Source organism: Mesoplodon densirostris, chromosome 18 (genome assembly GCF_025265405.1).
Source record: "Mesoplodon densirostris isolate mMesDen1 chromosome 18, mMesDen1 primary haplotype, whole genome shotgun sequence".
In the NCBI taxonomy this organism is placed as follows: Eukaryota; Metazoa; Chordata; class Mammalia; order Artiodactyla; family Ziphiidae; genus Mesoplodon; species Mesoplodon densirostris.
Window position 1 is genome coordinate 43,139,659 of NC_082678.1, and position 27,995 is coordinate 43,167,653.

The following is a 27,995-nucleotide window of genomic DNA, read 5'->3' on the forward strand; positions in this document are numbered from 1 at the left end:
TCCATAGGCTTTCCCCAGCCTATGAAGGCACCTATGGCACAAAAAGACTAAGAACCCCTGCCACAGACGCACACTTTCCATATCCACTAGCACAGTACAGTATCTGGCTTCAGCAATAACAGTGAAATAGCAATAAAAGGTTTGACAGGACTTCCCTGGTGGTGCAGTGGTTGAGAGTTCACCTGCTGAAGCAGGGGACACGGGTTCGTGCCCCGGTCCGGGAGGATCCCACATGCTGCAGAGCGTTTGGGCCTGTGAGCCATGGCCACTGAGCCTGCGCGTCTGGAGCTTGTGCTCCGCAACGGGAGAGGCCACAACAGTGAGAGGCCCGCATACCGCAAAAAAAAAAAAAAAAAAAAGAATCCGCCTGCCAATGCAGGGGACAAGGGTTCAAGCCCTGGTCTGGGAAGATCTCACATGCCGCGGAGCAACTAAGCCCATGCGCCACAACTACTGAGCCTGCGCTCTAGAGCCCACGAGCCACGACTACTGAAGCCCACGAGCCACAACTACGGAAGACAGCGAGCCTAGAGCCTGTGCTCCGCAACAAGACAAGCCACCGCAATGAGAAGCCCATGCACAGCAATGAAGACCCAATGCAGCCCAAAAAAAAAAAGGTTTGATAAGTCTTACTAAACTGTTAACCAAAGTTGGAAGATGTATATATATTTTAGAAAGATTTCATTTTAAAAAGAAATTTAAGATAAGTTTTGGTACTTAAAAGGTTATCTACAAGTTTTCCCAACTAATTGAAATGACTGAGATTTTATAAAATGCTCCATATACCCCTGAAGCTCTTGTCCCTCCCTCAAAGCTTTGCTGGCTCCAGACACTGATAACACCTGCCTGAACAAAGTCTACCCTATGAAGCCCTAGAGAGCTTATCAGAATCTCCAAAAGACCAAAATGATGAGGCAGAATCTGTGCACCGAGCAGGCCAAAGATGGCCAAGAGCAGTAATAAGCTTTATAAAAGGAGGTAAACTACCAGGAGAAATCATAAATGACAGTTTTCTTACTATTTTAATAATTTGAGTAATATAAGGATTTATGTCATTTTTATATTATTTAAATACAAGCAATGCTATGACTATTTCTAGAATCTTAATCCTATATCAGAAACTCTAAATTTAGCTTTGTTAAAAAAAAAAAAAAAAAGGCACAAACTACAGATTATGTATTCCAAAGCCCTCTCCTATCTTTAGGATGCTTTTCAACATTACCTTTGTTTATACTTCAAGGAAAGTTCCTTCCAATAAGCAGTTTCCTCCTTTAAACTTGAAAAATCTGGTATATCTTCACCATCCATGATCAAGAAAGCCTGTGAAATATTAAAGACGAAAATAAATTAATAGAGAACATAAGAATCTTAGTAAAAGTATAAAGTCTGGGATGACACTAAATCTCCAGCATTTTGGAGGGAGTCAAACATGAAAGATTCTAAGAGCAGTTAACTCTTTATTACAGTAAGCTCAGGCACCTAAATCTCTTCACTGCCCCACTCACAGGGACCACCAGCATTGTGGACGGGGTCAGGAGAGGAGATGAACAAAGTCACGGAAGCCACGTGAAGCCCTTCTGGTGGCGGCACTAGGTTCTGGGGAGTTGACCCCACAGAATCATCCTGCAGCTGGTTCACAGCGAACTGATCTTCCGGGAATCAGGTGACAGAAAACAAGCTTACTGTCAGAGTTGCTACTGCTGCGTGCCCTTCTCTGTTGTACAATTGCTTCAAAACACCTGCTTGAAACATTTTATGCCAGGTAGCCTTTCGAGGAGATCAGGGACCACATTCCCAATAATTTACTATCATTACACTTCTAAAAATCTCCTGTTAATTATCTTTTAAGTCCCAAGCTTCCTCCATAAGCCCACTAATTCTTCAACTTCAATGTTCTTTCACCTTGGTTCGTCTCCCAAGGCTTTCAGAGTGGGTTAAAAAATATCTATTTAGTTAACCTTGCATTTAGACTGGCTACCTAAAATTCCCAACTGACTGTCAGGCCCAATGGAATACCAAAGACGTTGGGCTTGTCCTAGATTCACACCTAAGTGTTTCAGTCTTACCTCCTACAACCCTTGCCCCAAGCATCCTACTTTATATTCCAGCAATACTGTTCAAAAATTCCAGCAATACTGTTCAAAATTGTCCTAACGCACCATTCTGCTTCAGGTCTGGATATTTTCCCTACCTGGAATGGCTCTCCTTCCTTGTGCATTTAGAAAGCTCCTATTTATCCTTTAAAACCTAGCTGTCATCTTTTGCAGAAATAATTTCCTGTCCTCACCCAGACAGCACTAAAATCTCCCAAACTCTTGGCCCCATGAATATGCTTTCATGCATATATTTACCACATAATAATGCATTTGCTTACACCTCCCCCTATTAGGCTGTGAATTATTCTTACGGATTTCAACCCCAGCACATTGCCTGCACAATAGCAGATATTCAATAATATTTATTAAATTAAACCAAAATTGATTCAACCTAATCCATACTGGGTAGCAAGAATTCAAGGCCAGCTTTAAAAGTAAATTAATAGGGATTTCTCTGGTGGCACAATGGTTAAGAATCCGCCTGCCAATGCAGGGGACACGGGTTCGAGCCCTGGTCTGATCCCACATGCCACGGAGCAACGAAGCCCATGTGCCACAACTACTGAGCCTGCGCTCTAGAGCCCGTGTGCCACAACTACTGAGCCCACATGCCACAACTACTGAAGCCCACATGCCTAGAGCCCGTGCTCCGCAACGAGAAGCCATTTCACCGCATCAAAGAGTAGCCCCCTTTCGCCGCAACTAGAGAAAGCCTGCACACAGCAATGAAGACCCAAAGCAGCCAAAAATAAATTTAAAAAGTAAATTAAAACTTGAAGTTGTAGAGAACACGTAATTCATCCAGCAGGACCCACTACTCACGAATGTTTAGAAAAGACATGGACAAGAACAAATACAGAACTTCAACTTGAGGGTAGGTATACCAAAGAGACACAAGAATGGCTTCTAGTTGAATAAAATTAAAATGTAACTATCAATATATACATTTAGTGTAACGCTTTTGCGGCCTACTGTGACTTCTTCCGGTTTTAGTCAAGTCTTTCCTGACCACATCGTCTATTATTACTTTTGGCATATTAGTCAATCTTCTAATTAACTTAAATTACCAATCAGCCTAAGAGTTCTCTGAAAAGAGATGGTCCTTGACATACTTGGCATCTCTTCCTGGCACTAAGCACAGCACTTTGCTCAGAGAAAGTACATAGCGCTTACAGACGTTTACTGAGCACCTACAATGTGTCAGACATTGTTAAGTGCTGGATAAACATTCAGCACTTAATGCACCCTCCTCTAATCTTATTACCCCTACACTGGCACACTTTTGTCTGTTTTTCTACTCTTGAAGATACCGTTATAGCATGACAGCATACTAAAATGTAAAACCCACAGAGTTAGGAGTCCTGCTGAGACTGGGTTCTAGGGTTCCCACTCTGCCATTAAATTCCTTAATGGCAATTAAGCAATCTGCTTAATCTCTTAAAGTCTCAGTTTTTTCATCTAATAAGGGTTTGGACTATATTAGCTGACTTGTTTCTTCAAATATGTATACTGGTTAGTAAATAATACTGATTAATTTTATAATCCTATCTCTTCATCAAAGTTCCCAATTCCTACTCAATTTCCCCAGATGTAGGGATAATCTTATTTGTAACTGTAATTTAATTTGTAGTAAGGTGTGAATGAAGATGAGGCTAATCCAGTAGCAAGAGGTTTATTTGTATCTCAGAAGAGTATCCAGAGCAGTTAAGGGCATCACCACGTGGTATCAAAAACCCCTCAGGGGCTTCCCTGGTGGTGCAGTGGTTGAGAGTCTGCTTGCCGATGCAGGGGACACGGGTTCGTGTCCCGGTCCGGGAAGATCCCACATGCCACAGAGCAGCTGGGCCCGTGAGCCATGGCCGCTGAGCCTGCGCGTCCGGAGCCTGTGCTCCGCAGCGGGAGGGGCCACAACAGTAAGAGGCCCGCGTACCGCAAAAAAAAAAAAAAAAAAGAAAGAAAAAAAAAAAACCCTCAGACTCATTGCTTAAGTCTCCTTGACAACCCAGCTGAAGATATAATTACAGGACACATGAGAGAAGCGCCTCAGGGTGAGGCAACAATCATTGTGTCCCTTGAATCCTCTATATAAGGTCTTTTCCCAAAATGCAAAAAAAAAAAAAAAAAAGTTAATTACGTTTGAAATCTATGAATCTAGCCTTAATCTATGAATCCAGCCTTAAAGAAGCTCCTGGGTGCTGGTCCTCAAATCTGGAGAGACACATTTGCCACTGGAACACTGGCAACCATGTATCAATGTGCACCTCAAATATTCAGTTTCTCATACTCAATCAATAAATTATGGTTTTGCAAAATGTTATGAAGATCTAAGGGACACAAGAAGCAAAGTTCTGCTGCTACTTACTCTATTTTAAACAAGAAATATTTGAAGAGCGATGAAAGGTTGTGTCTCTCCAGGTAGTTTCCAAGAGCAGGACTGTGTCTTACTTATAAATCCCTTCTGCCTCACCAGGAACATGTAACACTGTAGAAGTCTAATATTTGAATCTGACTTATAATCTTTTTTCCCTATTATTCCCTCTTTGCTTTCAAAGTACTGCTTTCCTTTATTAATATAGAAATTCCTATTTCAGAAATGGTGTAAGCCAAAAGATGTGTGGGCAGTTTATTTCTACCTCACAATACACCACCATGTATTAAATCAGGATTATAAAACCTATCATTCTCCGGCTAGACAAAATTATCAGTCTGAGGCAGGCCAAGCCACATTCACAGTCACTTATAAAGCTCAGCATAGGCTCCACATCACAGAATAGGGAGCTGCTGGGACTTACTGGGGAGAGCCTTGGCAATAACCGCTGCACACTAGCTACCTAAAATAATCACTGTCCAGCCTTTAATTCTTAAATATAAATGGACAACCAAGAACCACCAGACAAATGAGAAAAGCCAGCAGCATGAGTAAGAAAATCCTAGGACCTACTGAACCTAGAGGAAACAGGTAATTCAGGAAATGAGAGAACTCTTCTCATACAAGAACTCAGGAGGGTTACCTCCCACACATCTCCTGAGACAGTTACAAAAGAGAGAACAACAAGACCTGGATGGCACAGGCTATAGGAAATAGTGGCTCCAACCCAGGAATGCAAAGAAGAAACATCCCAAGATGAAGCCTAGTCCATCACGTCCCGAGAGTCACTCAGTCCAGATGGATGGCTCCAGGAAAACGGAGGAATCCCATAACAGACACCATGACTGGGAAGCTGGATAGATCTGAGGTTATGATAAAAGGACATCACTCTTGTGTCAACAAGAAAAAAAAGCAAGTTGGAAACTCCAGAGAGATCAAAACACAGTATATTTGGTCTTAAATTTACCATATATTTAGTGTGTTGCTCCCTTTAAAGATTCTAGGATTTGGTAAACAAGTCTGTATTCTTTTTTAGGCCCTAATTCTGTAGACTTTGATGATAATACCTCTCAGCCTTGGTCTTCTCAAAGTGAATATTTCTTATCCTTTTAGCTTTGTATTCACTTGGCAGCCATCTGGATCCCTTAAATATTTTTGTTGTCTTGCTTTGGAACTTCTCTAGATTACAGACATGCCTTTCTGGAGTTCAGTGACTGATGCTACTTCAGCATGTCAACATTTTATTCGCAGGTAGGATACTTGTACAGTTTCCAGTACTCCTTCTGTTACTATGCAGTATTTGATGATTCTGGCGATTGGTCCATGGGCCAATGTCCTTATGGAAGTTCATAATGACTACTAGATGCCTCCTTTGGCATCTAACATTTACTTGAATGTATTTGAATGTGGAGCCAACCCTTCTACAAATAGGGTTAGGGTTGTTTTTATCTACAAATGTTATCGTTCACATGCCCAGTTTGAAACTTTTCTGTGTGAGGCTGTTTTTCATTGTTGTTGTTGACCCATTTATACAGTATCAGAGGACCTACAGCTGTTATTACTCTGAAGAGTGCTTAGCTAAGTAGTGTCCCCTGAGGAATCTCACTGTTTACACCTCTGGGTATACTATAAAGTGTCCATTTGTCCCTGTTTTTTTGGTTCTTGAATAGGGCCGTATTCTTAATACAACTACTAATTTTTCCATCAGTGTCCCCTGGAGACTCAGGTTTTAAATAGCCTTTCGTGTGAAACTTCTTGAGAATCTAGTTCTATTTCTTGTATTTTCCTTGTCCAACTACTTAGCTCAGTGTCAAATAATTCTAGCCAAATTATTTTAATATGTGTTTTTATTTCATACTCGCTTCTGTTTTCTTGCTGAATCTTATGTGAATTGAGCATAGACTACAATTTTTCTAATTAACAGGTTACTTTTACAACTCACTTATTGGTCCCTCAAACAGCAATCTATGCCAGAAGGCTTTTACTAAAATGACCATCAGCTTTTCCAAACAAATCAATTAAAAACACTGAAGAGGGTAACAAGCGGTAGGAGCAGCACAGCACAGCAGTTAAGCGCCCAGACCCTGGAGCCAAACGGCCCAGGTTGGAATCAGAGTCCTCTCTCTACTCACTAGTGGACCTTGGGCAAGTTACTTCACCACTCAGGGACCCACTTCCTCACCGGTAAAATGGGGATAATAATTAAGATAGGGTTGTTTTGAAGATTAAGTGTGTTAACATTTGAAAGTACTTAGTACGAAGTCTGGCACAGTAAACGCAGCATAAATTTCATTTTTTTATGTGGTTGCACCGGGTCTTCGTTGCGTGGTTAAATTATTTTAAAAAACTGGTCGTTCAGTTGCAGACCTTTGAAGTATAACCACAAAATAAATGTGCTTCAGAATTTAAAACATACAAATGATTCCTTAAAATTAATCACTTCTGGAAGCTATGTGCATATTTCAGTGATACCACCATTACTGAAAACATTTCTAAAACCTCTTCTGGAATAGCCTTGAAGAACCAGATTAAAAATTAAACAAAAAGCTTTCTTTGTGGTCATACCTCATTTCTACTGCCTAATTGGTATTATCCAGCTTTATCACTCTAATTTTATTCACGAGACTTAGCCTTTACAGAAATTGGATTTTTTTTTTTTTTTTTACAAATAACAAAAATTTGCTACCACTGCAGATATTCAAAATACCTTCTCAGGGGCTATAAAGACAATCTGTTCATTTTGCTTCAAGTTACAGCAGGAGGATGTGTTCACTGTGTTATCTGAAACTATGTAACTGGAGATATTAGACTACAGAAAGTTAGTCAATACAGAAAACTATACTGCTACCAAAAAAAAGAAAAAGCTTTAATGACACATCTACAATCTTCTGAAGCTGAAATGAAAGTAGATAATTATATACTCTTCCCCACTACCCAAATCTTCCCTCAATACCGTGTCCCATACAGATGGAGTGTGAACCCCAGAAGTATGACAACTTCTACATGGGGCATTATCATACTGTATGTGACCTTCAGATATCTAGCAACTGACAAATCAACTCATTTGGGTATAAAACTGCCTGTCCCAAATGCTATATTTACAAAGAAACTATTCTTTGTGCAATGCTAAGAAAATCCATTTTATATGATATTGTCTCCTTGTTAACAGTTGTAGGATGGACTAGTGAGACTGGAAGAGTTCTTCTGGAACTCACAATAGATAATAGATACCTTTTTACCAAAATTCTTCTACTCCCAAATGTGACACGTACAGAATTTTAAACTTTTCAAAGTCAATCGTAAATATGGTCTCCCTTTGGTCCTATCAAACTTCTTTTTCTACCTTATGAAGTGCTCAGAAACTTATGTCAGGAGTAATTTTAAGCTTTAGTAACCAAATTTATCCCAGTATGACTTAAAATGAGAATAAAAATAAGTTTTGGAGATGTCACAAAAGCAATCTAAGTTTTTACTGAGGTTTCTACTTAAGTGTTCCTCATCCAATTTCAATTTATTTAATTTAAAAAGCCAAAACAGAACAAAAAAACAACTGCTTCATAAGATTTCTACCTGGACACAGTCAACTTCAACCAGGACTAACCAAAGGTTTTTTTTTTCGTTCCTTCTGATCTCTGATTTTAAATAATAACTTTAATAAAGATTCAGAGGAGATATTTTAGTTCCCCTTTATTCTCTTCAACACATGACTTAATGCTGCATTTTACCCCCACCAACTTCATGACTTAGCAAAGCCATTACCCTGTTTCATAAATGGATTAAAAGCAACACAATTTATCGGACAAAATAATTAGCCAGCAACCATGACCAAGTACCAGCGTAGGATTTCTCTCACAACTGAGTAGCAGTTCTTATCCTGGGTAGGTCTGCTCAAAAACATTTGAACACATCTCCTATTAGCTTCTGGTATATTTTTGGCATGTCAAATTTTCTACTTTGCTTTCTAGCTGAGAAGGGTATAAAAATCCCACAAAAAGAAACCAGAACTCCAAGCCGGGAGATGTAAATCCTGGACCAAGCGAAGCCACTCACTGACTGGTAGAATCCACAGTAGAAATCACTTAAGCCCCCACCCCATCTGGTCTCAATTTCCCCATCCGTCAAATGGCGAGAAGAGAATCAGGCACAGCCACTAACCAGGTGATGAGGTTCAAAGGAGATAGCGAGAGTGTTCTGAAACGAGTAAAGGCGCTACAGAAATGTAACGAAATGATCAGGAGTGAAAGAACCCTCAATTCCTTGGCAAAACGTAAAGGGTTACTTCGTTGCTTACCAACAAATAAAAAAGAAAGAAAGGCCAGCACAAGCAACTCGAACCCGTTTGGTGACACTTTTCTGAACTCCAAGAGGGGTGATGAGCAGTTCGGGACAGGCAGTCACGGGAATGCCACCGGAGCCCAAGGTGGGCTGCTTCCGCTCTGGCCCCCCGCGGGGGAGAAGCGAGGGGAGTTCAAAACCCAACCCGGCTCCGAACCACCCTCCCAGCTGAAGGGATGGGGGAGGGGCGGTGGAGGAGGATGGCTAAGCTGCCGCCACCACCTCCAACGGAGCCGCTCCTTGCGCCACCAGCGCCCGGGCCCACGGTGCCACGTCCCGGCCTTCGTCCCCGCCATCCCTCACCCCACCCGCGGACGCGGGCACATCCTAGGGAGACCGCCCGGCTCGCTCCCTTCCAGGCGCCCCGGTGGGTCACACCTCGGACCAGGGCGGGAGGGGGCATTTAAAGCGGTTGGAACAGTTACCGCCGGACTGGTCGCCCCGGAACCCGGGCCGAGCCCGGCCCGGCGGGGCCTCGGACACAGCCCCCGGGCTGGCAGGTTCCCCGGGGACAGGCCTCGGCGCCGCCGGCTCGGCCCGGCGCCCTCGGGAGCGGCCCCGCACCACAGGCTCACCTCCAATGTGTCAAAAGCTCATGTTCGCCGCCGCTCGACCGCCGTCTCCTCTCCGCTGGCCTGGCCAGGCCCGCCCAGTCGCTCCGCTCCGCTCCCCTCCACAGCCTTGAGCTCCACTCCTCGAACCTCCGCGCCCGGCTCCTCCCCGACACGTCTGAGGTTGCTTGGGTGTCACAGGCCATTCTGTGACGCACGGGGGCGGGGCTCTGAGCATGCGCGCAAGCGCGGGGGCGGCCTGAGCGGGGCTGTGACGAGAATGGTGTCACAGGGGGCCGGACCGCGCCGGGCCCGGCGCGCTGACGTCAAGCTGGCGGCGGCCTTCTGCGCCGGTGTTCTGGGCCCCACTGCGTGTCGTTTGCGACCTTCGTGGTTCCCCAAAAAGGCTCTATGTTCGGGAAGGTGGCATCACCGTGGATGACAACCTGCCTCCCGGTTTTCAGCCATCAAGTCCTCCAAGCGTCTGTTTCAGTGTTCCCGTTTGTAAGAAGAACCTCGGCTCAGATTTCACCTCCGAGTCCACCTCGACCACCCAATGCAGGCGTGTTCTAGCCCCCTCGTCACTCCCTCGCACAAAGACCTCTGTTGTTTCTACGGCATTCCCACTAGCTGAAATTTTATACTACTTCTTGTCTTCCTCTAGTAAAATGTAAGTTCCATGAGAACCGGAGCCTCATTCCTTTTTTATCCCAACAGATAGCTTGGTCCCAGGCACAAAGTGGGAGCTCACATATTTGCTGAATGAATGACTGGACTCGTTGAGGGCACCGAGGGAATATAAATATTTCCACTTGTATATTTTATATATCTAAGCGTATATTTATTCATGTAAATATGCGTGTGTATGTGTTTTCATTCCCTTGGGCCCCCAACTAATGGAATCCATTTTATTTATACATATTCCCCCCCAGAAGACTTGGAGAAGGGGGGGCGGGGTGAACTGGCTGAGATAGAGGAGGATGGGCAACTGCTTAGGGAGTGAAAACGAAGAAATAGAGCTGTTTTTAAAACAATCTTAGGAACTTCTGCTGTGTGATGTATAACATAATTCTCTCTGATGTCAGTGCTCTTGGGATTGGGTTTGTGAGGTTTCTGGACACAGTGATGTGTAAGGTCTCAAGGTGAGAACAAGGTGAGCCTGGGAGGTCCAGTTATATTTTTGAGGGCATGGACATAAACAGGAGCAGTGCAAGATAGATTCTAAGAGGTGTCCAAATCAATGAAAATCAAAGAAGTAATTAATGGGATTGTGGGAAGGATGGCACCTCGAACTAGACTCTGAAAAGATATGATAATAATAATGAGTGGTTCACTTTTGTTGTGCCATTTGTATGTACTGGCAATTGTGCTAAATGCTTGGTTTGCATAATTTAATTCTCACTATGACCCCATGAGATAGGTGCTGTTATTATTCCCAGTCTACCAAAGAGGAGACCAAGACCCAGTAAGATGAGGTTGCCCAAGGTCATTTAACTAGAATAAAGAGGACTCAAGGTTCAAACCCACCTAGTCTGGATTATCTAACTCGAGAAACCACATTATTAACCACTACTCTACTGCCACTCAAGAAAGGGGACTATTAATAACGACCACTTATTGGGCTCGAGCCCTGTGCTAAGAGCTTTACATACATCTCCTCACAAGCTGCTTGTGAGGCTAAAATTATTACATGCATTTTATATACTGGAAAATTGAGGCCCGGGGAGCTGAGGTTTAAACCCAAGCAGGTCTTTGTGCAACCCCAGTGACCTGGGACATCATGGAAGCCTGTGACCTCATCCACCAGGGCACAGCTTCAGCCAGGAAAGCAGAGCCCCAGAAGTGATGAGCAGGGAGGCCTTCCTGTGAATCTGGTGCCAAGAATGAACAGTCCCACCCCAGGAGCAAATAAAGGCTGCAGCTCTGGTCCCTGCCAAGTCCTGGGAAACACACTGAGTCACCTAATGGCAGGCCAGGCCCTGCAGAAAATGTGGGTGTCATCTTCCAGGCCACCACTCCTCCCACCCAGCCTGGACCAGAACTGGTATTTGTCAGGACTGGTGTGTTGGCCCCATGTTAATGAATGGCCTTTGCTTGGCAGGGCTCTCAGAGGTATCAAAGCCCTGTACTGAACTCCCTCCTCTGTGTTGGTTGAGTTTTCTCCAAAGTAACAGCAGCCTTTGCCCCACTCCCTGCTTCCAGTTTGTCCATCCCGGAAAAATAAAGAGGTAAAGACGGAAGGCGGCCTCTAAGGGGAACAGAAGTTACAATCAGCTTTGTGAAGGTAGAAAGGTGAGTGAGGGTTGCCCCACCCTCTGCCTTCATAAACCATTAGGAAGGGGTTTGCTGAGGCATGGGTCCCAATCCAAGGTGTTTCTTGGATCAAGCCAAGGTGGTCAAATATCACAGTCCCTGAGAGCATCCCATCTTCCCTACCACAAACTCCGAGACCCGGGAAACAGAGGCCAGGTTCCAACGCTGGAAGAGGAGGGGTTGACCAGCTGCCTTAGGAGAGGTCTGGACGCTGACAGACTCCAGCCAATGAGAATGTGGACTCCAGCCACTTCACACACTCACAAAAGGTGATGCGGTGCACACAGGCCTGCCATGAAAACTCTGAGGAGATGGGGCATGTGAAGCTAGTGAATCAGGGGATCAGACACCTCAAACTCAAAGGTTTGATTCAGTCTGATCTCCATTATCTCTTTGGCCAACTGTTTTCTGCTAAGCTATAGGGGCATCAATCAGGCTGGGCAAGGGACACCCAAAGGCCCGCTAGTTACTAGTGGCCTGCTGGATACGTCCACGAGATTCCCATCACCACCTCCAGTTCTTCGTGTCTAAACCTCAAACACATTCTCCATTTGCCACAGCTGAAATTTCCAGAAAGGGTTTCACGTTTCTGCCAATGGTGTCATTACTCCCCTAGTCACAAAGGCACAAAAGCCTCGCCAGCTCACCCTTCATCATCCCCTTCCCCAGCTTTCACTTCACCCACGTGAAATGAAATCTGACTTTCCCATCATAAACTCTCAAATACATTTCCAGTCTTCTGCCCCTGAATCTCCCCAGTCCAAAGTATCCCTTCCCGAACTTCTCTCCCTCAAATTTCTTGTTCCAGCCCTGCAGTGCACACCGCCAGCAGGATAACCTTTCTAAAATCCCACTGTGTACAGAGCATCACTGGCAACAAAACTTGTTTTGGCGTCCTACTGCCTTTGTGATAAAATACAAGGTCCTCCCAAAGCAACTCCAACCCACTTCTCCTGTCTCCATCCTACAGTCTACCTAGCTGGGACTAATCAGACCCTCCACTGTGTACCCCAAATGGACAATTCCCTTCCTCTCTGGGCCTTTTTTGTGTGTGTGTATGTGTTACGCGGGCCTCTCACCGCCATGGCCTCTCCCATTGCGGAGCACAGGCTCCGGACGTGTAGGCTCAGCGGCCATGGCTCACGGGCCCAGTCGCTCCGCGGCGTGTGGGATCCTCCCAGACCGGGGCACGAACCCGTGTCCCCTGCATCGGCAGGCAGACTCTCAACCACTGCGCCACCAGGGAAGCCCTCTGGGCCTTTTATTGACTTCCACTGCCTGATGCGCTACAGCTGCTCCCTAGGGCCAGCCTGCATTCTTCTCTGCCTTTTGAAGTCTCACTCATTGCTACCTCTTCCAGGAAGCCTTCCCTCATACCTAAAGCCCCAAAGTGAGTGCTCCTTCCTCTCGGGAGGAAGGAACTATGTAGACCCTGCATAGTTCACAGGAGACTTACTGAACACGGCCTTTTGGTCATGGAGGTGTCTGACCTCCCCCAAGGAACCAAAGCTCACTGAGCACAGGAAAAATGTTGATTGTCCTAATATCTGCCAGCAACAGGCACTTAGCAAACACTCATTTAACATGCTTCAATGAAAGTGAGAGAGGGAATTCCCTGGCAGTCCAATGGTTAGGACTCGGCGTTTTCACTGCCACAGCCTGGGTTTGATCCCTGATTGGGGAACTAAGATCCTGCAAGCCACACAGTGCAGCAGGTGAGAGAATGAATCAATGGTTTGGTGGCAATAACTCCAAAAGCAAGACTGATAGCACTTTCTGGAAAATGCCCCACATTCCGAGAAAAATTACCACATAGAAGATTTTCACTGGTCTGAAAGGCTGAACTTAGGTGATGCTAGTTTACAAAAGAACTGGGTTTTGGATCATGAGCAATTATGACTTTTCTCTTGCCCCAAACTTAAAACTCAGTCTAGAGGGACTTCCCTGGTGGCGAAGTGGTTAAGAATCCCCCTGTCATTGCAGGGGACATGGGTTCGAGCCCTGGTCCGGGAAGATCCCACAGGCCACGGAGCAACTAAGCCCGTGAGCCACAACTACTAAACCCCTGTGCCACAACTACTGAGCTCACATGCCACAACTACTGAAGCCCACGTGCCTAGAGCCCATGCTTCGGAACAAGAGAAGCCACCGCAATGAGAAGCCCGCGCACCGCAACAAAGAGTAGCCCCCGCTCGCCGCAACTAGAGAAAGCCTGTGCGCAGCAACAAAAACCCAATGCAGGCATAAATAAATAAATAAATAAATATGAAAAAAACTCAGTCTATAGCACCCACAATCTCCAAAGCAACATCTTTTGCTTTCGTAATTTACGATAATTACTAGTTGTTGTTTTTTTAATTTAAAACAACTATACACTTGGACCTTGAGGTGAGAAGTGATTTGATAAAGTCTTTCACTCATCAGCTATGGGTTTATAGTGCTTGTTCTGTTCTAGGCCCTGGGGCTTCAACCATATAACTATAAAAAGCACACCCCACCCCCATGGAGCTCATATTCTAATGGAGAAGACAGTAAGCAAATAGACAAATTTATTTCTGTCGGGTCATGACAAGTACTATAAAGAAATACACCAGGGCTTCCCTGGTGGCGCAGTGGTTGAGAGTCCGCCTGCCGATGCGGAGGACACGGGTTCATGCCCCGGTCTGGGAAGATCCCACGTGCCGCGGAGCGGCTGGGCCCGTGAGCCATGGCCGCTGAGCCTGCGCATCCGGAGCCTCTGCTCCGCAACGGGAGAGGCCACAGCAGTGAGAGGCCCGCGTACCGGAAAAAAAAAAAAAAAAGAAAAGAAATACACCAGGATAAGAGGATAAGGTGTGGCAGGGGCTGCTGCCTGAGGGAAAATAGGGCTTAATGCTCAGGGGATTCTTCTCTGTAAAACTGTCAAGGCCCTTAAAATAAAGGGCAACGGAGATGTGAAATTAAGAACGTAAAAATATGTGCAGATGCCTTAAATAGATAAGTTTATCTTGCTTTCCATCATAGTGCCTGGCAGAGAGTGGCCACTCAGTAAGTACTGGTTGAATGAATGACTTGCTAGGTGGTCTACAGAATGCCAGAGCCTTCAACCAGATGGTAAATTTCCCCTTTCAAGATAAGGAATGATAACCAGTTCATGGCTGATTCAAAAATGCCCACTTCTGTGCACCCCTATGTTCATAGCAGCACTACTCACAATAGCCAAGACATGGAAACCTAAATGTCCATCAGCAGATGAAAGGATAAAGAAGATGAAGTATATATATATCTATACATATACAATGGAATATTACTCAGCCATAAAAAGAATGAAATAGGGGCTTCCCTGGTGGCGCAGTGGTTGAGAGTCCGCCTGCCGATGCAGAGGACACGGGTTCGTGCCCCAGTCTGGGAAGATCCCACATGCCGCGGAGCGGCTGGGCCCGTGAGCCATGGCCGCTGAGCCTGCGCGTCCGGAGCCTGTGCTCCGCAACGGGAGAGGCCACAACAGTGAGAGGCCCGCGCACCACGATGAAGAGTGGCCCCCGCTCACTGCAACTAGAGAAAGTCCTCGCGCAGAGACGAAGACCCAACACAGCCAAAAATAAATAATAAATAAATAAATAATCTTTTTTTTAAAAAATGAAATAATGCCATTTGCAGCAACATGGATGGACCTAGAGGTTGTCATACTAAGTGAAGTCAGTCAGAAAGAGAAAGACAAATATCATATGATATCGCTTATATGTGGAATCTAAAATATGACACAAATGAACTTATCTACAAAACAGAAACAGACTCACAGACATAGAGAAGAGACTTGTGGTTGCCAAGGGGGAGGGGAGGTGGGGGAGGGAGGATTGCGTGTTTGGGATTAGCAGATGCAAACTATTACACATAGAATGGATTAACAACAGGGTCCTATTGTATAGCACAGGGAACTGTATTCAATATCCTGTGATAAACCATAATGGTTTCATGAAGAATATGAAAAAGAATGTGTGTGTGTATATATAGACAACTGAATCACTTTTCTGTACAGCAGAAATTAACACAACACTGTAAATCAACCATACTTCAATAAAATAAATTTTTTTTAAATGCCCACTTCTGGTGGGTCCCTAACCCTTGACCCAGCCAGCCATCAAGAGCTCAGCCTAGGGTATCCCTGTACCGAAGGGAAAAGGAAGTTCCATTTGTTGCCTTTATTGCATCTTCGGTAGCTTCTTGAGCAAACAGTGTTCACCAACTACCCAAAGCAACTCAGGCTCCCAAACCTCAGCTCTTCCATAGAATTTGTCCCCTAAACTTCAAACTCCATTTGGCTGTAAGTCAACAGAAAGGCAGGAAGTGGGTACAATGACTTTGTTATGAGGGGTTTTAGGTTCCAAATCTCCTTGCTCTTCCTTCCCTTTCTGTGGTGTCTGAAAATGCCGCCTGCTTCTGGCCCTCGCAAGATGCTTCGCCCTCTGAGGGCCTCCAGGTGTAGCTCGCTGACAAGTGGCTCTTGCAGGTGAGAAAAATGAGGACAATTTAGGTAAAGCCTACAACAACAGGCCTTCCTGCCAGAGTCCTGCCCTGATTACTGGTAGCAGGAAAGAAAGGGCCCTCATCCTCATCTTGGGGGGCAAACTGAGGTTGCCAGAGTCTCTTTCCCCTATCGACGGCCCCGGATATCCTGCCGTGCCCCCATGAATCTCTTGGAGCTTCCCCATTTCTTCCCCAGAAGCCTACCTGAACTGTGGAATTCCTCCTGTTCTGGAGCTGTCTGCAGCCTCGTGGGCTTCCTGGCTTCAGAGCCTCCACTCCCCCAAGCTTCGGTCTTCACTGTCAGCCCTGTCCCTCACCCCAGCCCCTTCATGGTCACTACCCACACCCCAGAGTGACAGCCACATCCACAGAATAGGATGGCACAACACTGTTAATTGCTAATTTGGTTAACACCTGGCAACCCCAAGGGCTGCTGACATCACACCTACATAAACAGTGTGATTGTCCCCAGACAAAAGCGATATCTGCTCATTCACCTTTACACAGACAAGGTGGCACCAGTTTTGCCTACTCCCAAACCATTCTAATGAAATGACAGGGCTTAGAAGAAATGGAATGTTTCTTACCAACCTGAGCTGATTGTCATCAGGCAATTTCAGCCAAATTCCCATTACCAGTAACCAATGAGTCAAAGTTAGCAGGAATGAAAGATCATGAATTCAACCATTAAACAAATATAATTGAGTGCCTGGCACTGTTCTAGGCCCCAGAGATAGGGCAGGCAACAAAACAAGCTTACAGAAAAGAAGGGAAAGAATGGAAACCGAAAACAGATAAAGAAACATTAGCATGTCAGACAGGTATAAGTACTGAGGAGGAAAAAAGGAGCCAGGACTTTCCAATATTTTATACTTAGGGTGGCATTTAAGGTAGCACCTGGCGTGTGGTAAGCCCTTAACATTTGTTGAGTGAATAAAAAACCTGCAGAGAATGTTAAGTTCTGAGTTATTTTCGTTGCTCTCTTCTGCTGCTCCCTCTTTCTCCTTTTTCTTTCTTTCATCAAAGCACTTTTATCATTTAGAACTCTACTAAAAAACTCCCCTATTAAAAAATGAACAATTGACAAAATTGAAAAACACAGGGGGCTAACAAACATATCACATTCCACCTTGCTCCAAATCAAAGCCATTCAAAGTAGCACAGCAAAGAAGGGATTCTATATTTCATCCAACAAACATATGAGATTTTTAAAACATCAGACTACAAAGTGGAGACAAGAACACAGAGAAACCAGCACTCTCGTGTACAGTGCGAAGGAGGTGCCCCACGTTTGAGTTTTCCTGGCAGACAGTTTAGTGGCATGAGCCAGAAACTTACAAATATGCAGCCCTTGCGATCTAGCCTCTCCTAGGAATTTACCTGAAGAGAAGTCATCAAGGATGTGTGCAAAGATTTATCCATGAGGATGTTCATCAAAGCACTGTTTGGCAAAAAAATTAGAAACAACCTACACGAAAATATCAGTTAAGTGGAATTATGTGATAGCCACACAATATAATAGTAGATAGCTGGTAACAATGATGGTATGAAAGAATATTAACAATGAAACAGATGAATAAAGCAGTTAACTCACAATATGTATAATAGGATTCCACTTTTGTAAAACAGAAATACATACATATGTTCTACATAGAAAATGTCTGGAAAGATAGATACCAAAATGATGTTAACAGCGGTCATCTATGGAAGGTGAGATCACAGGTAATTTTCTCTCATCTGTCCTTCCTTTTTTGTTTCTTTTCTGTATTTTTAACCAAAAATAATTAACTGTATAATATTTTAAGTTTTTTTAAAAAAAAGAATGCATCCAAACTTGATAAAGCAAGATCATTTCCTCAAAATTCTTTCCAAATGATTTTCCTAAGTTTGTGGCTTTAGGACCATTTTAAAATCCAGCCTTTCAGCCAAGTCACTCTAGCAGATACAAGAGTGACATGGCACTCAGGTGTTGGTAAACTTCAGTAGGAGGGTTCCTAATTCTATAGCACAGATCATAAGAATTAATTCCCTTCCCTGGAGGTCCAGTGGTTAGGACTGTGTTTTCACTGCCAGGGGTGCAGGTTCAATCCCTGGTCAGGGAACTAAGATCCCGCAAGCCACGTGGCGTGGCCAAAAAAACCAAAGAATTAATTCCTCCTGCTATGACTCCCTAGTTAGCCCAATCTGATGTTATTCTCTCCGGTAAACATATATGTGCTGGTTCCACAGGTGTAAAGTTTCCACCCCACAATCTTTTAAATGTCATATCTTCTACACATCCATTAACTGATGACATAATGATATTTGGACTTTGATAGAACCATCTGGGATGTCAACTATAGGTAATCTGGAATGTAAGGATTGCTTCTCCAGGGGTCACTTGTCTGGTGACCATTGTCTAAATAAGGGGAACAATACCCTGACCATTTATAATTATAACCTAATATGGTAAAATGACAGTCCATGGGACCTCAGAGGCAATTTCATGCTAGTTTTCATCTATTCCTGTACAATAACAACACAGGCCTTGATGTCCACTTTGAAAATTGCAACAAGGGGGTTTTGGGGGCCTCTACATGGAAAATATCTTCTGCTCAAAATTAGGAGAAAGGGCTTTACTCGGGAGAGTCCTGGCCACAGAAGCCAATTTTGACTCATAAATGCTGAAATGCAGAAATAAAACATCCTAGGTTTGCTGTTAATCACAGTAGAAATGTCCCTTCTATGAAAAGAAAAGAAGCATCCCTTTGGAGGAATGCAGCCCAGGCAGAAGAGAAGACATTAATTAAAGTGCTGGGGGCAGGAGGAGCGGGGAGCAGAGAAGCCCTTTCTTCAAGCGTGTTGCTGTTTCAACAATGTTCGAAAGTCTTCTGTTGACGGGATGGTTCTTAAAACCCTGATAAAAAGATATTCGAGGAAGCACAGGACTTCCCTGGTGGCGCTGTGGTTAAGAATACGCCTGCCAATGCAGGGGACACGGGTTTGAGCTCTGGTCCGGGAAGATCCCACATGCCTTGGAGCAACTAAGCCCATGCACCACAACTACTGAGCCTGAGCTCTAGAGCCCATGTTCCGCAACAAGAGAAGCCATCGCCATGAGAAGCCCGCGCATGGCAACGAAGAGTAGCCCCTGCTCGCTGCAACTAGAGAAAGCCCGCGTGCAGCAACGAAGACCCAACACAGCCAAAAATAAAATTTAAAAATATATGTATATATAAAGCAAGAGGCCCAGACACACAGGGGAGGTGATCAAAGGGTGGCAAGATCCACCCTCCACCCCGAGCCAAAGGTGCAGGCACCACCCCTTCTCAGGGCTCCCCACCCTGGTGTGAAAGCCCAGTCCTGCCTACTCGTCTTCCCTAACCTCCACCTTAGGAATTCAGGTGTTTACTCCTCTCTGGAGAATCAGCCCCATCATAGGTGATTTTGCTTCCCTTCTCTGAGCCTCAGTTTCTTTATCTGTAAAATGTGCAGGTTGGACCAGGTGATAACAGTTCCCGCACCCTCCTGGGGGTGCTTAGACCCTGCCTCTCCTTGGCCAGTTTGCCCAATGTGATGGCACGGTCAGCCCTGTCCTAGATGGGTGGGGGTAGATGACCAAGAACAGTTTCATTCCTGCCAGCGTTCCTTTGCTATGCCCCGGGATCGCTGAACTTGCAGAATAAACCGCCTTCAAGTGCATCTAACATCTGGTGTATTCGTTTCCTGAAGCTGCTGTAACAAATTACCACAAGCTTAGCGCTTAAAACAACCCAAATTGATTCTCTTACGCTTCCGGAGGTCAGATGTCCAAAATGAGACTTATGGGACTAAAATCAAGGTATTGGCAGGCCTGGTTCCTTCTGGAGTTTCCAGGGAGAACCAGTTCCTTGCCACTTTCAGCTTCTAGGGGCCACAGCGTTCCTGAGCTCATGACCGCATCACTCCAGTGGCTGTTTCTGTTATCACATTGCCTTCTCTGACTCCTGCCTCCCTCTTATAAGGACCTTTCTGATTACGTTGGGCCCACCCAGATAATCCAGCCCAGCAGGAGGAAGAGGAGGAAGTTTATTCTCTGGGGAAACTAAACCAGAGAAGCTCCAGACCTGGGACACCGAGCATACCGGACAGCAACGCTGAATCAGTACAATATAAAGGGAAGCAGGGGACTTCCCTGGTGGTCCAGTGGTTAAGACTCCGTGCTCCTAATGCAGGGGGCCTGGGTTTGATCCCTGGTCAAGGACCTAAAGATCCCACACACGGCAACGAAGATCCCGCACAAAGATCTCGCATGCCATGCTCAAACTAAGACCTGGCACAGCCAAATATTATAAATAAGTAAATAAATAAAGTTAAAAAGCGGGGGGGGGAAGCCGGAGAGGGAGGGGGAATACTTCAAAGGCTGAATATCAAATGAGAACCCAGCTTCCTTCCCTGATGGTCTCCCAGAATGCCAACAGCCTGTACCCTCCAAGCAGGAGATCAGAGAGCTCTTCTTAACAGGATAATCCCCCCATCGCAAAATCCTTAACTTACAACCGCGAAGTCCTTTTTGCCGTAAAAGGTAACATACTCACAGGTTCTGGGGATTAGGACCTGGACATCTTTGAGGGCTATTATTCTGCCTACCATATCTGATGCTCCAATTTTACCACCTTCACGATATTTGCCATTTCTGCTTTTCATCTTTGAATTTTTCTTCGAATCAGATCACTTTCTAAGAAAATGAACTTAAAAAATAATCATATTGGGGACTTCCCTGGTGGTCCGGTGGGTAAGACTCCGAGCTCCCAATGCAGGGGGCCCGGGTTCGATCCCTGGTCAGAGAACAAAATCCCACATGCCGGAACTAAGAGTCCACGTGCTGCAACTAAACGATGCCACACACCACAACTAAAAAAAGATCCCATATGCCGCAACAATTATCTCACATGCCAGAACTAAGACCTGGTGCAGCCCAAATAAATAAATAAATATTAAAAAAAAAATCAGGGCTTCCCTGGTGGCGCAGTGGTTGGGAGTCCGCCTGCCGTTGCAGGGGGACACGGGCTCCTGCCCCAATCCAGGAAGGCCCCACACACCGTGGAGCGGCTGGGCCTGTGAGCCATGGCCGCTGAGCCTGCGCGTCCGGAGCCTGTGCTCTGCAGCGGGAGAGGCCACAGCAGTGAGAGGCACGTGTACCGCAAAAAAAAAAAAAAAAAATCATATCTATGAAATTATAGAATTGATTGCTAGTCGTATTTTCCCTACTATTTCATAAGTTAAACACATAACTATTAAGATGTCAAATGTTCAAGGACCTATGTACAGCACAGGGAATTCTACTCAATATTCTGTAATGGCCTATATGGGAAAAGAATCTAAAAACAAGTGGATACGTGTATATGTATGACAGATTCACTTTGCTGTATACCTGAAACTAACACAACATTGTAAATCAACTATACTCCAATAGAAATTTTTAAAAATATATATATATACATTAAAAAAGATGTCTGTACACCTGAAAATATCACAACATTGATCAACTATACTCCAATACAAAATAAAAAGTTTTTTTAAAATGTCAAATGTTCATCTCTGCACCACATAACATCACTGTGCGTGCCACCAGTAGTACACAGACTGTCCTTTGGGGGAATAAAATAGAATCCAGCCTCCTGATTTTACAGAATAGGGTAATTTATCCAAGCAGGCACAGCAGCGAACAGCAAAACTGCAGCTACACCCACGACTTCTTCCTCCTATCTCCGTGCTCATTAATCACAGCTTGAAAGGATGTCAGCTTTTTCTTAATAGCATCTCGCGTTGGTGATTCATATCATTTAGGGCTCAGTTTCCCTTCGGCTACACTCCCGGATATTTTATATTTGGAAAGTGGGGTTTCCTATTGCTTCCCCTATGGACCAACATCCATACATCCTTCTTATCTGTGTTGAGCAGAGGGTGTTTACTTGACCCATATCTGGACAGCGTCCAGGTCCCAGGGAAGAATGCACTGCAAAGGGAGGTCTGAGCCAGTGGTGACTTTGTACTGTGCCCCTTGGCATGTGTCCCAGCTGCTGACTGAACCTGGAAACAGCTTTTAAGAAGACAGAGTTCCTTTCCAATACACAGGGTGTGGGATGATATAATTGCCCTCCTTTTACATAACAACTGGCATGCAATAAAAATAGTTTTCAGAAACGAAGTTGAGTTATTTGTAGTGAGGTGGATGGACCTAGAGTCTGTCATACACAGTGAAGTAAGTCAGAAAGAGAGAAACAAATACCATATGCTAACACATATATATGGAATCTAAAAAAAAAAAAAAGGTACTGATAAACCTAGTACCTAGTTGCAGGGCAGGAATAAAGAGGTAGACATAGAGACTGGACTTGAGGACATGGGGTGGGAGGGGGAAGCTGGGGCGAACTGAGAGTAGCATCGACGTATATACACTACCGAATTTAAAATAGTTGGCTGGTGGGAAGCAGCAGCAGAGCACAGGGAGATCGGCTTAGTGATTTGCGATGACCTAGAGGGGTGGGATAGGGAGGATGGGAGGGAGGCTCAAGAGAGAGGGGATATGGGGACACGTGTATGCATATGGCTGATTTGCTTTGCTGTGCAACAGAAACTAACACAGTATTGTGAAGCAATTATACTCCAATAAATAACTATTAAAAAAATTAAAAATTAAAAAAAGCATTTATTGGATACTTCATCTGGGACAGGTCCTGTGATAAGTGCTTTACACACATCCATTTACAACAACCCTATGAAGTAGCTATTAGTGTTCCCGCTTTACAGTTGAGAACACCATGTCTCAGAGAAGTTAAGCAACTTGTCCAGAATCACACAGCTAGTAGGACAAAGTCTATATTCATAGAACCTCAGAAGATAAGAGAACTTAGAAATCTACCTGAGATGAGGAATGCCAATGAGGAAACCAGAGAGGTTGAGCAACCTGCCCAAGGACACACAGTTTAATGGCAGACTCAGGGACAAAATTCAGGTCTTCAACTCTCAGAACAGTTTGTTCTTTCAGGTTCTCTCTCTCTTAAGCTATTATTTCTTGGATGATTTTTTTCAGATGCCTGCCTGGTCAGCTTCTTTTTTCTCATTATTGCATACATCTCTCCTCCCTACTGCTTTTGCCCCTCATCATTTTCTCTCTAATTGAAAGCTGTGGAGGAATCTAATGAGAATCCCAGAGTGACCCTTCCCCATCTCTCCCTCTGACCCACAGAAAAAAAAAGTGCTAGAAAAATCTCCCTGAGTCTGTATACATTAATTTGGAATGAGTAATAATTTAACCAGAAAAGGATCAACGTTTACCTTCATCCTTTCCCCCTCCAAAAAGAAATTGCTAAGCAGATTCACAGTGGAAAACAAGGTTATATGGGGCCATGATCAAAAGAGGAAATTGTTAATGCAAATTTTAACCCAGTAAGACCCTAAATGTCCATCAAAGGGAACTGACTGAATCAATGATCATATATCCACACAATGGAATACCAGGTAGCCACGAATGATAATGTAATAGAACACTGTGTAATAATATGAGAAGAAATTATGATTAGTAAGTCGAAAGCATGAATACAAAATAAAATGACTCCGCTTTTATTTTTATAACTATATACCCACAGGAAAAAAAAAGACTGGAAGGATATATTTATAACTGGTGGCTATCTCTAGGCAATTTATATTTTCTTTTTTGTGTTTATCTGTATTTTCCAAATTTTCTATACTGAACAGATTACTTTTATAATCCAAGGGAGAAAAAAATTCATCAAATTCTTGACATAGTCATTAAGAACTGCTGTTTTCTGAAGCTTATGCTCTGAGATTGCATATACAAGAAAATAAGGGATCGACCACAAACCTCTTTCCTGAGCTGGCCATATGTTAACAATTTAACAATTATTCTACTCCAGTAGAAAGATGAGCAATGAAGATAAATAAGTGGTTCACTGAAGAAACACGAACGGCCAATAAACACGTGAGAAGATCTTCAATCGTTTCATTAATAACTTTTAAAATGACAATGAGACATTTTTACTTATCAAATTATCAGAGTTTAAAACAAATGATAGGGACTTCCCTGGCAGTCCAGTGGTTAAGACTTTGCCTTCCAACGCAGGTGATGCAGGTTCGATCCCTGGTAGGGAGCTAAGATCCCACATGCCTTGTGGCCAAAAAAAGAAAAAGAAAAAAAAAAAAAAACATAGAGCAGAAGCAACGTTGTAACAAATTCAATAAAGACTTAAAAAAAATAGTCCCTCAAAAAACATCTTTAGGGGCTTCCCTGGTGGCACAGTGGTTGAGAGTCTGCCTGCCGACACAGGGGACGCGGGTTCGTGCCCTGGTCCGGGAAGATCCCACATGCCGCGGAGCGGCTGGGCCCGTGAGCCATGGCCGCTGAGCCTGCGCGTCCGGAGCCTGTGCTCCGCAACGGGAGAGGCCACAACAGTGAGAGGCCCGCGTAGCGCAAAAAAAAAAAAAAAAAAAAAAAATCTTTAAAAAATAAAACAAATGATAATACCCAGTGCTGGTAATAGTGTGAGGAAGCCAACACTCTCAGACGACACTGGTCCAAGTGAAAATGCTACAACTATAGCAGTTACCACAATGGATTGAATACAAGTATCTCCACTTCCTCCTGAAATGTCACAAAAAAGACAGGACAAATTTTAAAAGGTAGAAACCCATCAGGACAGAGTACGAGAGAGCAGACGTCAACAGACTTGGAAGACAGAAAGCAGAATGGTGAATGACAGCTGATGGACTGCATCAGAGAAGGCTGGAAACTGAATGCCAACCAGAAGCAAGCAGGGTGTGCCTCTGAACCACAGAAAGGCCCAGGAATTGGAGATACCAGCTATGTCAGAAGACGGGGCGGGGTGGAGCCAAAAACAGGAAGGGCTGTTGAAAGCACAGTGTGTTTACAAAGCACTCAGACTTCACAGCCCAGGTAACCGACCAGCCAAGGCATTTAGCTCTCCCCCTGCCCAGCAGGAGGAGGACGCTTCTCCTCTGGAGAAACTAAACCAGAGAAGCTCCAGACCTAGGGACACTAGGCACACCAGAGGGCAAGGCTGTCACTACACTAGAAAGGGAAGTGGGATAAAGGGAGGGAGGATTCTTCAAAGGCTTCATGTCAAACGATGAGACCCCAAATTCCCTCCCCTACTGACCCTCCAAGAATGCTGGCAGCCTGGATTCTACCCTCCAGGCAGGAGATCAGAGGGTCTTTCTCAACAGAACCAGATGGCTTGGGACTTCCCTGGTGGCGCAGTGGTTAAGAATCTGCCTGCTAACGCAGGTGACACGGGTTTGAGCCGTGGTCCGGGAAGATCCCACATGCCTTGGAGCAACTAAGCCCGTGCTCCACAACTACTAAGCCTGCGCTCTAGAGCCCACAAGCCACAATTACTGAAGCCCACGCCCTAGAGCCCGTGCTCCGCAACAAGAGAAGCCACAGCAATGAGAAGCCCGCGCACCGCAACGAAGAGTAGCCCCCACTCGCCGCAACTAGAGAAGGCCTGCATGCAGCAACAAAGACCCAACACAGCCAAAAATAAACAAATAAATAAATTTATTTTTAAAAACACAGAAAATGAAATAAAAGTAACCTCAAACCCTGAGAATGGCGTCTTATAGTTTACAAAACACTTTCACAATCATTGTCCTGCTCAAGCATCACAAACATCCCACAAAGCAGAGACATTTTACAACTGTGTAGACCAGAAAACAGGTTCAGAGGAAAGGGACTTGCCCATAAGTAAGGCAAGAAGCCAAGACTTAATCACAAGCCCTCAGCTTGGCAAAATTGCAAGCAACACACCAGCTGTGTCTCCGTCAACCTCAGATAAACCTGTCTGAACCCAAGGGGTTCTCTCTGCAACCCAGAAAAATGCTACCTAGGCAGCTCAGGTAATACACAACCAAATCAAGGTGATGGGATTTCAGGAAACCACCAAACCACCAAAGCCAACCCCTGGTCTCCCCCCACCCACAGGGACACAGCCAACTTCACAAACTGACCTCAGCTTCTGACAGTCCCCCGACCACATGGACAGAGAGGGTCCACCAGGAGCCCCCCACCCCGACTCTGGCGTGTTGCCAGCTGGCCCTCACCTGGCCCAGACCTTGTCCAAGCTGACCCCCCACTCCCCACCATCCCAACGTACCTGGTCCCGTGTCCCAGCCCTCGCTGATCCCATCAACTGCTGCCGGAGCTGAAGCCGCTGAAACAAAATAGAAATCAACAGGAAATGTGAGAATCACCTTCTGACAAAAGAGGCACAAGGACAGGAAGTGGGTTCAGGCCAGGAAGGCTGGGGCCGGCCTTCTAGAAGTGAGGCAACCCTGCCAGCCTCATCGCTCAGCTGTTGTTGAACAAGACTTCAGGGCTGGGGAAGGGAAAAAAAGAAATTCAAGCCCTAACTCTTTAGCCAGAACTTCAAGCTTCCCCATGTCCACTATATGCATGTATGTCTCCGGCCTTGTATTTGAGGGGAAAGGCGAGGGGAAGAAGAGATGCACAGAGCCTGGCAGAGCACACATGTGGTACTTAAAAAAAAGAACTTGAAGTCAGATAACCTCCACCTACCATTTTTAGCGGCGAGACCTTGAACAGGTTGCCGTGCGTCTCGGCATTTTCCCAAAATGAAATGCTGTACTGACCTCACACTATTGTTTGGGCTTAAATGAGATAACGTGTGTAATTGGCTTCATATGCATCCAATTAGTCTCTTTAGTGGGTTGTGGCGTCCTCCCTCCTTTCTGCCTCTCCAAATCTGACCCACTCCTTAAGTCTTTGTCAGGTCAGACCATCCTGGTCTGAAGAGTCACCCCCAAAACCTCTCACCTCCACAGCGGCTGCAGGTCCCGTGTGTCATTAAGTCCCACCACGTAGGACAAGCACCATTGCTAAGAACTGCGACTGAGGCCCTTCACTGATAATTCCTTCCCAAGGCGATGTTTATCTCCCCAAGGTCACGCAGAGAGGGAAAGGGCTGCATGGATTTGTCTCTGTATCCCCAGGAGCATGGAGCAGAGCACTGGAAGTTAGTCCATAAATGTTCATGGACCTTTAAGACGCTACGGAGCTTTCAGACTGACTTCTGGGCAGCTGGGGAGCATGCCCACCCCGCCCTGGAGGAGGCTTATGCAGGATTTCAAGTGATTGCAAGAGGACCCACCTGTGGGTGTCAGTGGGGCACCATCTGAAAACAACATCATGCACTGGAATGCAGTTACATTTGGACCAGAGGGACATCCTTCGAAGATGGTACTTTTAAACCAGTAATAGAATTTTCTCAAGAGTATCCAAATATACTGCCAGCTGTTAGGTTTTTATCCAAAATGTTTCATCCGAATGTGTATGCTGATGGTAGCATATGTTTAGATATCCTTCAGGATCAATGGAGTCCAATATATGAAGTATCTTCTCTCTTAACATCAATTCAGTCCCTGCTGGATGAACCAAATCCAAATAGTCCAGCCAATAGCCAGGCAGCACAGCTTTATCAGGAAAACAAATGAGGATATGAGAAAAGCGTTTCGGCCATTATTGAACAAAGCTGGAATGATTCATAATACACAACTGGTCTGTTAATCTTTTTCATCATTGCTGTGTATAATTTACCTCGCAATAGAAAGGCTAACAAATTTTAAGTGCCACAGGTTTTAAAGATTCTTCAGAAAAAAAAAGTCCTTCAGTTTAGAACCTACAAAAGCTAGTGTATCTTGATTAATGTACTTTTTATTGCATGGTGTGAACTAAGTTGTTGCTTACATAAATGTGTAATATATCCTGCTTGTATTTTTTCCAAGTGTATAATGTTAGTGTGGAGTTTT

At 44.8% G+C, this 27,995-nt stretch overlaps 1 protein-coding gene and 1 pseudogene across 3 annotated transcripts in view; one reads left to right on the forward strand and one right to left on the reverse strand.

Moving 5' to 3' along the window:
- Nucleotides 1–9,463, reverse strand: part of NDEL1 (nudE neurodevelopment protein 1 like 1) — a 35,309-nt gene extending 25,846 nt beyond the window's left edge. For all 3 annotated transcript variants that reach the window (XM_060081188.1, XM_060081190.1, XM_060081189.1), the window contains exons 1-2: nt 9,375–9,463; nt 1,223–1,320 (exon numbers count right to left, since the gene is read on the reverse strand). In XM_060081188.1, the coding sequence (XP_059937171.1) occupies nt 1,223–1,308 (86 nt within the window). In that variant the 5' untranslated portion in view covers nt 1,309–1,320; nt 9,375–9,463. The remainder of the gene's footprint in view (nt 1–1,222; nt 1,321–9,374) is intronic.
- A 17,813-nt stretch (nt 9,464–27,276) lies between these two features.
- On the forward strand, nt 27,277–27,734 carry LOC132478702 (ubiquitin-conjugating enzyme E2 B-like; annotated as a pseudogene).
- Nucleotides 27,735–27,995: the final 261 nt, after the last annotated feature.